The sequence below is a fragment of the Pistacia vera genome, unplaced genomic scaffold (assembly GCF_008641045.1).
Source record: "Pistacia vera cultivar Batoury unplaced genomic scaffold, PisVer_v2 Contig55, whole genome shotgun sequence".
Lineage (NCBI taxonomy): Eukaryota > Viridiplantae > Streptophyta > Magnoliopsida > Sapindales > Anacardiaceae > Pistacia > Pistacia vera.
Genome location: NW_022196390.1, coordinates 398,506 through 413,967, shown reverse-complemented (window position 1 = coordinate 413,967; position 15,462 = coordinate 398,506). Strand labels below are relative to the sequence as shown.

At 34.6% G+C, this 15,462-nt stretch overlaps 1 protein-coding gene across 3 annotated transcripts; it reads right to left on the bottom strand.

Moving 5' to 3' along the window:
- Positions 1-548: 548 nt before the first annotated feature.
- LOC116107934 lies at positions 549-7,069 on the bottom strand. Of its 3 annotated transcripts, none has more exons than XM_031394206.1 (8): positions 6,886-7,069; positions 6,695-6,784; positions 5,702-6,057; positions 4,584-4,795; positions 4,235-4,491; positions 3,954-4,132; positions 3,012-3,097; positions 549-1,425 (listed from the first exon to the last, which is right to left on the bottom strand). In XM_031394206.1, the coding sequence occupies exons 1-7, from the start codon at positions 7,043-7,045 to the stop codon at positions 3,029-3,031; spliced, it is 1,323 nt and encodes a 440-aa protein (XP_031250066.1). In that variant the 5' UTR covers positions 7,046-7,069; the 3' UTR covers positions 549-1,425; positions 3,012-3,028. The 3 variants fall into 3 exon arrangements, with proteins under 3 accessions (XP_031250066.1, XP_031250068.1, XP_031250067.1); XM_031394208.1 differs by lacking the exon at positions 6,886-7,069 and adding an exon at positions 6,212-6,297 and having other exon boundaries at positions 6,695-6,769; XM_031394207.1 differs by lacking the exon at positions 6,695-6,784.
- Between the last annotated feature and the right edge of the window lie 8,393 nt (positions 7,070-15,462).

Here is a 15,462-nt window from a genome sequence, read left to right as displayed (position 1 = left end):
CATTAATATTTGGAAGCACAGAGAGTGGGAAAAAAGTTCTGCACAAAATTAAAGACACCAGCTCGCACATTGTCCCAACAAGAAGGATAAAATGATACTGGAAAACTATCTTTGTCAGGGGCACAATTCGGATCCATTGAAAGACAGTTTGTCTAACTTCTTCTAAGGAGGAATCACTATTAGGAAGGTATTTCATGCTCTGAGACAAGGTGAGAAATCAAATGTAAGAAATTTTCCATACTTGTTGAGCCAGCCGAGGAAAGTTTCCATACAGTAATCTCAAACTAAAACACCTATACAAAACACATTGATTTTTGTAAATACAAGTCAAAACTGGATATGAATATTAGAGGAAATTAAACAAAAATAGAAAATCAAGACCGATATTTGGTTCCCTCCAATTTTCGAGTCCAAGACTCCCTGTTTAGTTGAGAATAGTTGTGGTATGTCAGAACAATGAGCAGGTACTAAATTACCATTCATAGAGTTAAACAGCACAATTCAGAAAATACCATATACATAAACATGTGTTGCATACAAACAGACAGTAAAAAGATTCAGTGAGTCAATAAACTACTGGTCAAATTCTTCAATTATAACAAAAATTGCACGCTCATTATACTGTTACAAATTATAATCTCCCAAAGAAGCATGATAACCATGAACAAAATACATGGTAACTTCAAAAACAAATATTCCTCTTACATAAACATGGAATTGCCATAGTGGATGACTGTCATGTACAAAAACAACAAACTGAAATTACTGTGGCAAAAAATAAAAAAATATATCATATATTCGCTCAACTCAAAAATTTTAACAGCAACACTTGCCTCCTCCAAACACTTACAAAGAGGGTTAAAGAAAAATGTAAGAATATCTTACCAGAATCTTCCTGGCTTTCTTCGCAATGCTCAAGAGCTATTTGATCATTAAATTTGGATATTATCAACATCTGCAAAATGAAGAAATAGACTACTAACTATGTTTCATTTTGCAATCCTTTCAGTTTTTTTCATCTCTTTCAGTCTTTGGGGCTATGAAGATCCACATAAGTTTCTACCGCTATCTCTGCAGTCTGCCAAATAAATTCATTAGTCACCCAACAATTGTAAGTTCAAAATCTTTATACTTTCTTGTCTGCCAGTTGCCTTCAGAATTTCAGTAGAGCCCACAAAATGGCGAACCTGCCTTCTAGATTCTTTCTCAATTAATAGCAGCATCGCACTATGTTTTATGACCAAACTAATTACATCTCCAGATTAAAGAAACAGAAAGCTACAAAAGAGCTGTACGATTAACCTAACCAATTTTGAATAAAGAAACTGGACCAGGGTTTGTTAGTGTCAAGCTCAAAAGGTCCATTATAGAAGGCGATTGATGTAGAATTTGTATTCTTCACCTCCAAGATAAGTCCTACATAGACTGCAAATTCTGTCAGAAACTTGAATACATACTGTGAATAAAAGCTATAATGCCCTCAAAAGTATTGTGGTCACATCTAATAATACTGCAATTACTTAATATTCATTTGAGTACATGCTCCCATATCAATGGAAATATGCAATGAGAAGTTACAACTAAAATAAAAATAGTTCATTCTCAAACCACTATGTTCACCGCGGCATCTCACTCAGGAATAAAATATCTCACATTACTTTAGGTCCACAAAAATATCCTGTTCCGTTTGGGAACTGCAGGTCGGTAGTTACCAGAAGGTAGTTTTATTCTTTGGTTCATTTTTCTTCTGTGTCGTTTGTGGAATCAATAATCAGTTATTAGATCATAGATGAAGGAGAATGAATACACGATTCAAGCTCTACAAAGACTTAATTCCTTCCCTGTACTAGGATAAACACTTGAGGCAAGTTTTGTGCGCCACATTATATAGCATAAGGGCCTCAGATAGTACTAAATAATACAATACATGTTTTGTAAAAACTTTGCATCGTATTAGTTAATACAATGTAAAAGTGCTTAATAAGTATCCATTGTGCTAGTTAAAACCAAGTTAAAAGGTAGGTCAACAGCTGTATTGTATTATTTCTTTTACTTAATCATTTCAATAAAATATTTAAATAATTATTATTTTAAATAACATTAAAAAGTTTTGAACTTAATTGAATATTATAGGTTTTAATAAATTTTTAATTTCTTTCCTACAATTTTTTTAATAATTGATTTATATTAAAATTGAACATATAACAATTAAAGTTTTTATATGAATTAGTAAATTTAAGTAAATGTTTATTTAAAAATTTAATTGAAAAAAAATATACATCAATACCCAACAATTATGTACCAAACATCATATTATATTTTGTATAGTACTATCCAATACAATGCAAATCTATACATTACAAAACTATAAAGTACCAGAATGGCACAGCAGAAGTGATCTAAATTCCTTCCCTGTACTAGGATAAACAATTTCTAATCTTTAGCTGCAAGATCTTACCGTTGCATTGATCATGCAATCTATTCGTTTCATGGAATGAAGTAGAAGTATTGCTTAAATTCAAAATCGATAGTAAAATTTCCACCAAACTTTTTCAAGAAAGATTAAAAGAACAAACTAGAACTTAACCAATCCCAACAGGAGAATCTAACATTGGATCAACCCAAGTGGATGATGTCACGACTTCAGCTTAATCTTAGTGAATGGTTTAGAAAGTCATAGAGCAGTAATCTTAAGGTCAGGTGATGCAGGTCCATGCTCAGTAATAGTAATAATCTCTAACAATTCTTCCTAAAACTAGAAAATGTGAATTGGAAATTGTTCTCCTCTGCCAATAAAAGCTCACACACCTAAACTCTGGAGTCAATCCTACCCAGAGACTCCTTCTTTCTTACAAGTGAATGTTTGGATATGACTTTGAAGTTTTAGTCAGAACATTGCTATTCACAGCATTTAGAACGTGATCTAAATGGAGTCACCAATTTCAGAAGAGAAGAGAAAGGCACATAAGGTTCAACGAACATAAAGGGGGGAAAAAGATGATTGAAAGTACTTGATTTACTCCAGTCCTTAAGTAACAGATGGAGGTGATAGTTGCCGATGCTTGAATAGCTTTGTCATCTGCCTACGTTCACAATCCTGCATAGAAATGACAACAAAAAAGGAAAATTAGTACAATTATGTTAATCATTTCGAGTCAGATGGTAATATAAATTATCCACAGTGTTCATGTCTGATGATGTCATTCCATAAGACAACCCCAAAGCTAACTGCATAATTGTTCAACCCATCCAAAACAAAGATGACCAAATAAAACTCAAGTTGTTAGTTTTATTTTTTTGGTTTAACATCACTCCAGCATCAGACTGGTAATTTATCTGACTCAAAGTCTTTTGGTTTGTTGACAACTGACAGCTTAAAGCTACACAAAGACAACAATCAATTAAAGCTCATTAAAAGTTAGCGTATTATCATCGAATTAGGAAGAACTTCAGGAAGAAATTTCAGTGAAACATGGCTTTAAAACTATAACATTCCAATATGAAATTACCTTGAATCTTATGAAATAATTATATAATGAGATCTTTAAGAGAGCTTTTTCAATCATATCTTACAAGAAGCACTAACTACTCGTTAAATAAGTAAAACTGACCATTGCATGTCAAGGCAAAATCATTGCATGCTTATGTTTGGTTAAGATTTCATTTGAGGGCAATTTTGTTTAAGGTGTCAAAAAGAAAAGTCTTCCCATAAGGAGTTTTTCAAACACTTAAAGAAAACATCACAGTAAACACCATTAAATCAGGATTTCACTGAGATACCAAATAAACCTCAACCAATTCATTTTGGAACTTTAAAAATCATATTGGCTTTAATGACACTAAGCAACCAACCTAGTTATAAGTTATAACCAGTTACAGACTGCATGCACTAACCAATACAAAATAATGACTTGTAAAAAAGTATTAACAGATTTAATTAATATGTCTATTACCTTAAACATATTCAGGTAGAAAGGTTTTTCTGGATTCATTCTCCTCAATTTCAAGTACGTATATGCAAAGCTTAATTGATCACGCGATGTAAATCGATCAACTTCATTAAACCAGAGACATGAAAATAAATTTGACATTGGTGTATGAGCCCGGACAATAAAAGAACCTTCAGGAACATCTGCAAAGCACCTCATTCGTGGAATCAGCTCCAGGTATTCATGGGACATTATATAAAAGAAAAGGAGAAAATCCAAAACAGGAGAAAGGCACCAGGACTCACAACTTGGAAGAGGAGTATTTGGATCAGAAGGCTCAAACTTGGTGAGGCCATCAGACTGGTAAAATATAAATTGTTCATCAATGGCCGTGTGGTTATACTTATTCAGAAGCTTATTTCGAACTACCTCTTCCCAGACACAGTGGCGATCATAATGATTGGAAATGGCATACTCAGACCTTGTTCTCCACAAAAAGAATTCAATTATAAGCATTGGATCAGCCTGAAGTCGCATCTTACTGTCAAGCCAAATTGAATACCTAAACATAAATAATATGAAAGATAGCAAAGTCAATGACTGGTCAGAACTAGGAGGTAAAATGTGGCCAATGCACCAGACAACCAATCTTACCTAGAAGAAGGAAAGAGACGATGTGATAAAAGTTTTGGCACTTTTCCAGTTCTCCGCATGTCCTTATATGGTAAGTTCTTAACAACAACAATTCTCCACAAACCAATATGTCCTTCGTCATCAGGAATGCTACCCTCTGAAGACAGTGTTAATAGTGTTTGCTCATCCACAAACATGGCAAAACAAACATTTTTCTTGGAAAATTCACTAATCTGAAAAAAATGAAGCATAAAAAGTTAGGAGAAACAAACGTGAATCTATATCATAGGCAGGATAGAGAGCAAATATGATACACAAAAACTCGTATATATAAACAAAAGCAATTCAAGGTGTACTGTTTTCTCTGACATATGATTCCTTTCACATTTGTATTGTATGATGTAATACCTAAAGACTCATTACTATATGTGTATTGAAGAGAGGAGAAGACAATATTAGGTAGATCAATCAATTTAAGGGTGCCATAAAATAATAAGAGGTCTATATAATCATAACATCCAACTAAACAACAGTCCTCAGGAGAGCCTAAAGGCATAATCTATATAAGCGCACTTTCTATCAGAATGTAATCCTTGAAAGACAATAAAGTAATGCATAGTGCACATGCTTTTATCAGCACAAAAAGTACTCTTTTTGAGCTTTGAATTAATAAATAAAGGCAGGACAGATACAACTATGATGCCATAAAGCAAACAATTTTGCAATATCGAACAAGAATCAGAGACATAAAAATACATATAAATCAAACTACACCATTCACACTTTGATACATTCAAAAAGGGTACCCAGCAGTGGACAATCTATATAGAATTTTCCATCTTGCATGCTTCAGAAGAACCCTTCTAAGTAGAGAGTGACATTAAAGAGACCAATACTTTGAAGAATTGATAATCTGGATCTGAATTATTGTCCATAAATATATGCCTACTGTTACTCTCCCTGTTTTAAACAGAAGGAATGAATAATGAAAAAAAAAAATCATGCTTCTCTTTTGAATAGCTATATTGAGAGTAAACTTGACATACAGTTACAGAAGAAGACAAGATATTTAATCAGAAGCAGTTAATAATCACTTCTGTGGACATGATAAAAAGAAACGATAAAGAATCCTTATTTACCATCCGGCTGGTAGGCCTCCTCAGAAAATCAGAGCTCCCAAAGATGCAAGAAGATACCACAACCTTACAAGTATTCATGTATGTCCTATCCTTTTCATCCAAATCAAATCCAGTGCTTGGAAATTGAGGCTGTCCTTTAGCAAATCCACAATGAAGAGTTTGATTTTCCGCATAGAAGGATTTTTCTCTTTCCTGAAGACTCTGATGTCCTCCAAATCTAGGTTCAAAAAAGTTGGTTGTAGAAGGTTTATCTTCCTTCTCAATGTAGTCTAGTGAAAATTTAGAGAAATTCATAAAATCTTTGAGCTCAACAATCTCAGTAACTGACTCTGAGAATCCGATTATGCAGGCAAAATCTGAAAGATTAATGGGGAAAAAGAGCAGAAGAATGGTGTCAAACAGCCAGAAAAGCTTCCAGAATTTACTACTGTAAAACAATCAGCAGAATAAGCTAGCAATTTTTTATCTTAGTCAAAATATATTTAAAGATAAAGGAAAGTTTTTGCTTACAAAAATTTATAAAAATGTTCATATCTCTGATATCAAGCATCATTGTGCAAGATGAACATATGGAGAAAATGCCCTGTTTTCAATCACTGATAGCAAATGAACAAAAACATATTCAAGATTGAAGCCTCTACAACATGTGGAATATATTTGCTTCAAGAAGATTAAAACGTCAACTCCAAAATCAGTGATTTGTAAGAATTTAGAACATAATGAAGCAAAAACCAATATAAAAATTCTTTTTTTTTTTTTCTTAATTTTTTGTTGTTGTCATCTATCTTTGCAGGTCATGAAATCTGTTAATACAAATTGATGCTGAAAACTCTTTTTGGGCTTTTTATTGGAAATTCCTTCTACTCAAACTGACAAATTGAAATCGGATTGTCCAAGCCTGAGTATTTTACAGATCTTGATGTCATTTATAATCTAAGTGCACAATGAAAACATGCAAATTCAAGAAAAATAATACAAGCAAAGTATTCTTACACCGCCTAGTGCGATTGCTTCGTGGTTTTACAGTATCAGAAGTTACTTCTTGCACTTCTTGCGTATTTAATGCCCTACTTTCCAACTTACCTGAAATGGTATATATTAATGATAAGCATAATAGAATCCAGAATAAAATAAAACAAGTGCTTCTACTCCTTAAAATACAAGAAGTTTGTGGTCTCACTCACCATGAGAAAAGAATTTTAAGGCAAAGGGAACAGAACACATCAAAAAGAGTGCAGCAAGGAAAAACACCCAATGCCACGATCTCTGTCTATAAAATCGACCAAACCTCCTTCCCCGACGCACAACACGAAAACCATTCTCACTTCTTTTCTCCGTTAACATTTCACCATGGTGTTTAAAGACAGTCATTGCTGTGATAAAATCCAGCTAATGAGTAACATAATTGTGAAATAAAAGAGCAAATATTCAGTTTATTCCGCGACTAGTCTGACATAAACTTTACTGTACACAGCAAGTAATAAATAAAACCACAGACATTATAATCGTAAACTTGAGTGCACCAGCGAATAATTCATTCCAACTCAACTCAATTCCATACTTCCAATAACAACATTCTATCGATCTATTACAAAATTTTAACTCTAAGAAAAAACATTATTTTAAAAAAATGCTGAAATCTTTAAAACTGAAAGACTCACCATATAATCATAATCAGTTCATTCCAAAATTCGAAGTTGAGAATAATAAACTAAAATTAAAAAGTGAAAATAACAATGACAAAGGCGTACCTGCTTCGAGATCTCACCAGAAAACAACTCGCGGGAACTTAACGAACAGTTGATGGTGATAACCAAAACGACAGCTACTGCCGGTTCTGTTTGCTAATTGTTGTATATTTGATGGGGAGTTTTTTTGGAAGATTCATTAGGTGAATAAGTTATTACAGTGGAGTTAATTAAGGATTTAGGTCGGTTATGTTATGCCTAGAGGCATTTTCTTTAAATTAGCCGACGCGGGCAAAACATGAAAGGCCAATTTTATATCGATAATTAGTAATGGTGTAGAAATTGAATCTCATTTTGAGCTTTCTCGTGAAAAGATTTCATTCATTACTGCTATCCTAGTCAATAAATTTAACAAATTACAGTCTCTATCGAAATTACCCAACATTTAATAATAAAAAGTTAATTATAATTTAGATTCGTTTGCCTTAATGACATTTTGCACCCAAGAAGTTTTAAAATATCGCTTTCTCACTCAAAGTTAATATTCTGCTACTGCCTAAAGCCGATTCCGACTAATTTTGGCAGCAGCAATTCTCTTTGTCAACACCATTTGAAGATCCGGTCACTTCTCTATAAACCCCTCTCACTCTAGCACCTGATTTCTCGTTGATTGTTGGCCACCACAAAGCTAGGGTTTCTTGTTATTAGATGATTTTTGGTTGATTGTAGCGGCGAATATTCAATTAGTCACCATCATTCAATCCACGGGCCTCCACTCAACAAAAACTCTCTTACCCTAGCTCTTAGTAACTCACTGAATGTCGGCTGAGAAGATGAAGTGTATTTTATGCTGCGTTTGGTTCAGTATTATTTTCCATATTTTGGACCGGATTTTTTAAATAATGTTTGGTTTATTATTTGCACAATCCAATCTTCATGATATTTTTTCTGACAGCCTTTTTGACTTTTTTTTTTTTTTTAGCGTTGGCTTTTAGTTTTCTCAGTTTGCTTCATTATTCTTCACTGACATTTCCCACTTTCTCACTTCACCATTTCACTTTCTCAGTTCACCATTACCAGCTCACTTTCTCAGTTCACCATTACCAGCGTGCTTCACCATCTTCACTGACATTTCCCACTTTCTCACTTCACCATTTCACTTTCTCAGTTCACCATTACCAGCTCACTTTCTCAGTTCACCATTACCAGCGTGCTTCACCATCTTCACTGACATTTCCCACTTTCTCACTTCACCATTTCACTTTCTCAGTTCCGTATTCTGAATGGAATGAACAATTACCCGTTAGACAAACAAGGGAAGATTGTTATGGCATGTTGTGTACTTCATAATTTTATCAGAATGTACAATATGGACAATCGTATCTTCGAACAAACCAATAATAGTATGGGTAATGAGCAAGTATATTGTGATCGTCAAAACAGGGCAGAATATGGCCGAAATGGAGAAGGACTTAATCAACCGCAACAAGGTATTATAGACAACATGACGACTGTACAGGATAACATAACGAATGCACTGTGGGCAGCAGAGTGGACCATGTCGTAGTTGTTAATGGAGTAAACGTATAAGAATGATTGTAAGGGTTGATAATTAGTACTTTTGTCATATATGTATTAATGTGATGTGTTTTAAACAGTTGGATTAGTACTTGAAATTAATATGGGTTTTTGTTTTTTAATATTTACGGGTGACAAAATTACCAATAAAATGTTTAATATTATTAAAATGTAACTGGATAAGTTGTATATATAATAATATATTATTTTAACAAAATGCAACAAAATATTCTACCAAACACATATTTTACAAATCTTATTCTCGTAATCATAACCCTACTTAACTATCCAATATTATTCCCAAAATCCTATCCAAAATAATGAACCAAACGCACCCTTAGGTATTAACAGAATATAAACGTAGGGTGAGAAAGTGGCATTTTGAAACTTTTTAGGTGAGAAATGTCATTAAGGCAAACCTTGGGTGGGAAAAAGTTGTTTACTCTTTAGATAATATAAAATTATTAAACAAAATCACCTTGAAGGGATGTTAGTAATGAGTTTTTTTAAAGAACAATACTATGTTTACAACTGAATCATACAAACAAACAAAAAACAAAAAAAAGAGTAGTCATTTTACATGAATTTTGTGCAATTTTTGTCTGGTTGTATGACTTAGTTGTAAGACTCAGTTATAAGCAAAACATTATTGTCTTTTAAAATAAATGCTATTGTCCACCCACCATTAATCTTTTTAACCCTCTTTTATATATATATTAATTTCAATTTTATTCTCCTTAAAACTTAGTAAATAGGATAAATTAAAAATAAAAATTATATCTAGGATATATAATTATTACAAAAACTGTAATTTTTGTTTTACATTACAAAAACTTTATTTTAAATTAATTTTTTAATGCATCTTTTATTTTCAGAGTTGAACTAGCAAGAGAGGCAGAGAGGAGAAAAGAGAGTATAATGAGACTGCCAGAGTATGCTAGGAGAAGAAGAGAAATTTTGTATATTTTTTATTGCATTCTATACAATGTCTAATTTATATAGGAAAAGAATAAGCAATAAGGAAATACAATATTGTGTCATAATGTTGTAATTGTAGTAAATCCGGAAACAATCAAATAGAGAATATTTGATATAATGATCAAATATTAGCATTCCATATTCCACTACTCCCCGTCAAGCTTGTGGTTTGTATATGTCAAAAACTCTAAGCTTGTGTAATAGATATGAATGTTGTCTACTACATTGAGGCTTTGTAAATATGTTTGTTGGTTGCTCTGTAGTGAGAATGTGTAGAGTAATCCTAATTATCCCCTTTTGAATCTTTTTTCTAACAAAATGACAATCAATCTCTATGTGTTTGGTTCTCTCATGAAATACTGAATTTACAACAATATCATTTGCAGCTTTGTTATCACAATATAGAGTGACTGGTTCTTTAATTTGTACTTCAAGATCTTCCAAAAGTCCAAGAATCCAAGTGATTTCACACGTGGTTTTAGTCATAGCTCTATATTCAGCTTCTACTCACGAAAGAGAAATTGTTGACTACTTCTTTGTTTTCTAGGATATGAGAGATCCTCCAAGTTTGATGTAAAAACTGATGAAAGACTTCCTTGTCATAAGGAAAAATGCCCAAATTTGAATCACAATAGGCTGTAAGGTCCAGATTCCTATCCCGAGGTCAAAGAAGCCCTAGACTAAGACCTCCTTTCAAGTATGTTAGAACTTTCAGTGTTGCATCCATGTGGGATTGTTTTGGTTTATGCATGAATTGGCTGAGAATGTGAACTGCATAACTGATATCGGGTCATGTCATTATAAGATAGATCATTTGGCCCACGAGCCTTTGCTAATGTGATGGATCCTCAAGAGTTGAATCAACTTATAAGGATGATATTCCGCTGTCGTATTCTTGGGTAGTGAGCTTGGTATTTTGTTTAATAGGAATAGCACTTGGTTTGCAGGTTGATAATCTCGAGTCTGAAATGAGTTCCAAAACATATTTCCGTCGACTAAGGGATATGCTAGCTGGAGATCTAGCAATTTCAATACCTAAAAAATATTTTGGCTCTCCTAGATCTTTGATATAGAAATATTTGTTGAGATGCTCTTTTAAGTCATTGATGGTTCCATTGAACGCTACAAAGCCCATTGGTTTACGATGAGCAAGAGGGGCCACCAAATCCCAGGTATGATTATGAGCAAGTGCATTAAGTTCAACAGCCATCTCCTGACACCAATAAGAGTAACAGGTGGGTTCCTAGTCAACAAATATCTAGCTAACACATATCCTGTAGGCAAGAGATAGTTGGTAAAAACTAACATAGTTTGAAGTGGGGTAGGTGGTACCTGAGGGATCTGGGAGGGATGGAAAAACATAATCAGTCGTCCAGATAGGTGGTCGAGTAAGACAATAGGGTCATTTGGGAGGTGCCGGATCTAGTGACAAAACTGGAGATTCATAAGAGGTACCAGTGGAATTATCCTCACATTTAGAAGAGTTTGTTGGATCTATATCTGGAGCAGAATCAGTAGTAGGAATTGGTGAAGGAGGAGAGTCTTGTGGCAGTGCAGTGGTATCATTGGTAGGTAGAAAAAGATAATGAGGTGCTGATGGAGAAAAGTCATCGTCTAGAAATGATGGAGATGATGAACTTGGGGTTTCACCGTTTTCCTTGAATGGGAATATGGCGTCATGAAACACATCTTTGGAAACAAAAAACTTTTTCTGGATTGGATCATATAAATGGTAACCTTTCTGTAACAAAGGGTACCCTATAAAAATGCATCAAGTGGCCCTTGGCCCAAATTTTCCATGTGAAGCTGTTAGAGTAAGTGCCTTATATCCAATCAATTATTGTAGAATTGACTCTTTGTAATAATGTTCATTAATCAATAAAAGACATTTTATTTTATATCGTGTAAATCATATTGATATGTATTGATAGATGTCCTTAGGACAGTAAAACCGTAATGAGGGTATCAAGTGTTTCAAATGTTGATAGTGAGAACCCTATGATCACATATGGTGACTATTCTAGAAATGTCTGTAGCCCCAATATTATTCTGACCAAGGACACAAATAATATGGTAAGACTATCATAGTGTTGAACAACCCTATCGAAAAACACTGATTGATCTCACTTGTCAAGGTTGTTTGACCTGGTGTAACACATGGGTGTTTGCTATAGGCAAGTTCACTAGACTGACCCACTAGAGGATTCCATATAGATGGTAACCATAGTGTCTATGGAATAAATCCTCTAACGAATGGTGGTGCATTTGATCCTTAGACTTGAAATCACCGAAACGTCTTGTGCACCGATTGGTGTAGTTTGACACTAGCCCAACGTAGTTTTATTTAAAGCTATCAATACAGTAGTGATTGGTTGCATCGAGGAGTGTATCAAGACTATGCTGGATCGACAGAGAATTCATCACTCCCGAGTATAGAAGAAGTTATCTCACGACGCGATTCAGTATATGATAATGACAATAAAGTTGTGGCCATAGTGGGATTGAGTTGTTGCCCAATCTAATTTATTATTCCAATCATTGGTCCAGTAACTGAATACAAACACATTGGTAGTAACTGAGGTTGAAACTATTTCTGTACCATAGTCTCGATGAGATAACTGATGATGAAAGGATTTGATTGCACGGTAACCATATTGTTGATAGGTAGCTGTTTCGCTGAATCCAAATCTATCTGGTGACCATGATGCCTTGCTAGGGGTCAATCTTGGTCTGTGTGTAGTGAGACAATTGATTGGTGTCAATCGCGATACTACTTACTACCGATATGATGAGGAGCCTATGGGTCACACACTTAGGAGATAGTTTAAGGATGATAAATTTTGGAAGGGTATATTCATCTTTTTAGACAAAAAGGCATATTGGTAATTTTGCTATGTAACTAAATTTACTGAGGTTGTAGCCTGTGTCCAATTTTATTATTGTAGTAATTTAGCAAAATTAAAAATTTAATTATTGAAGTTAATATTAATATTTAACTAAATAATTAAATAGGGACCTATATGCGATTCCACATAAGTCTGGGTTGTTGCTAAACTTTGGGGGTGGAATGGATATTTGCATCATTATTTAAATGAAGGAAAAACTAGGTTTTATTCGCAATTTCATTTGTGGCCATGGGTGTTAGATTTTGAGAGAAAATTTTCTCTCTTCCTCTCTTCACTCTATCTTCCTAAACACTTTCCTTAAAGCCAAGGATTGATTCTAGCAAAATCAATTCTTGGTCTCTGACGTACTGTCTTCGTGTAGATGACATGAGTTCGATTCCATTCTCGAATCGGTAGCAAAATCGCGTTCAGAGAAATTGACGAAGCCTCCAAACACTGGTATAATCTAATCCTTGCATGGATCTTTATTATTTCAATTTAAGCATATATATATATATTGATTACTCTGATTTCACCAAGATCAGGGTCTGATATATATCAGACCCTGATCTTGGCAAAATCAGAGTTTCGATAGGCAATAGTTTTTGTTTTTTCGCTACCTTTGCTCATCGATTCACTAGCATAAGCAACAATGGTAGAGTAACAGAGACACCCAAACACATAGAGGTGATTAATGTCAAATGGTTTCCAAAGGGGACTTGTCACCAAGAACTCGGATTGGCATTCGATTTATCAGATAAGTAGCTGTGCCTACACATTCACCCCAAAAACCTACATGGATATGGGTTTGGTGTTTAAGGGCATGAGCTACTTCTAATAGGTGATGGTGTTTTCATTCAACGACCTCGTTTTGTTGTAGGGTATAGGTACATGAACTTTCATAGAGGATGCCAAGGGAAGAAAAAAGGGAGTAACAATTAGAGTTGAAGAAATCTCTAGCATTATCAGTTCGGACACGTTGAACTGAAGTATGAAATTGAGTGTGGACCATGGTGAGGAAATGTTTAATATAGGCAAGTGTTTGGGGTTTGGATTGCATGAGGAATACCCATGTCCCACGAGAGAAATCTTCGCCAATGGTAAGAAAGAATTTAGATCCATCATGGTTGGGTGTGTGATAGGGTCCCTATATGTCAAGGTGGATTGGGGCAAAGGGATGTGTAGTAGTGGAGGTACTATTTGGGAAAATAGTGCGGGACTGTTTTGCGAAAGGACAAATTGGACACTACGATTGAGGAATAGATCCACTATGACCCAATTGTTGATGAAAAAGAAGGGATTTTTTATTAATGTCTACATTACACTGAGAAATTTTATTGGTTATACTAGAAGATGACTATAAAAAATAAGCAATGTTCCAATAGTATAGACCATGATGAACCTTACCCAAGCCCATTATTGTCCCAATCGAAGGGTCCTAAAATTCACATGTAGTGGGAAAGGATTTGAAAAAACAATTGTTATCAGTGCAAAGTCTTGATACAGAGATAAGATTAAAATGGAAAGCAGGGACAAACAGAACATTCTTAAGGTGGACGGTTCCTATGTGAGTGGCTGAGGCAATATTTCCATTTGACATTCTGACGAAAATGGGTGATTTAATGGGAATATGCCTATGGGAAAATATTTTGGATTGCAAATAATGTGGTCACTAGCCACTGAATCAATTATCTAAACATCATCTTTAATAGAGTTGAGATAGAAAGATGTACTTGCATATATAGGATGCCATATTTGCTTGGAGAATTTGATTTAGTATCTAAAGGAATTGATTGTACTATTCTGTGCTAATCATAGGTGCAGAATTCTAACCCTTGGTAGTGGTAGTTTGAAAAACTAACAGTTGTCCAGTGTTGTCCTTGGTGGTCCTGCTAGGATACCCATGCAATTTCCAACACTTGTCTCGAGTATGATTTCTTCTTTTGCAATATTCACAAAACATTTTTCCCTTACCAGATTTGGAGGATCCACACCCATAAGATCCAGGCCCATTTTGGCTTGTTGGCCCATGTCCATTAGTGAGCGACATGGCACTTTGTGAGCTATTGGATGATTGTAGAGAGGCAATCAATTGTGGACCATCAGATTTGGTGGATGCTTCTTGGCCATTAAAACTCTCATATCAAAACCCAATTTTCTTTTCATTTTAAGAAAACCCTAGCCTCTCTCCAGATGCGTTTTTATTCAATCGGGAAGAGGCAAAAGCAGCGGAGTCATTGTGAGAACCTTTCATGGTGACCAAGCGTTGGCTTTCATCTTGAATAGCAAGCCATAAGGTGTGGCGAAGACTCGGCAACGGAGAAGTGGCTAAGACCTATGCGCGAAAAGGTAAAAAATTGTCATTCAACCCAAGAAGAAATTGAGAGAGACGTTCCCAATCCATTATTCTCTAGAATTGCAGTGGTGTTTCCGAGGGCCCATCCAGAGATTCTTTAGTAGCATCAAGTTCATTCCACACTGCCAAGAGCTTATTGAAATAAGTGGTAACCGTTGAGGTTTGTTGTTTGATATCTGCAAATTGTTGTCATAAAGTGAAAAATTTTGCCACGTCTAATTTGCCATACACTTCTCTTATATTGGACCACATTTCGGTGGCATTTTCCGTTGGTGG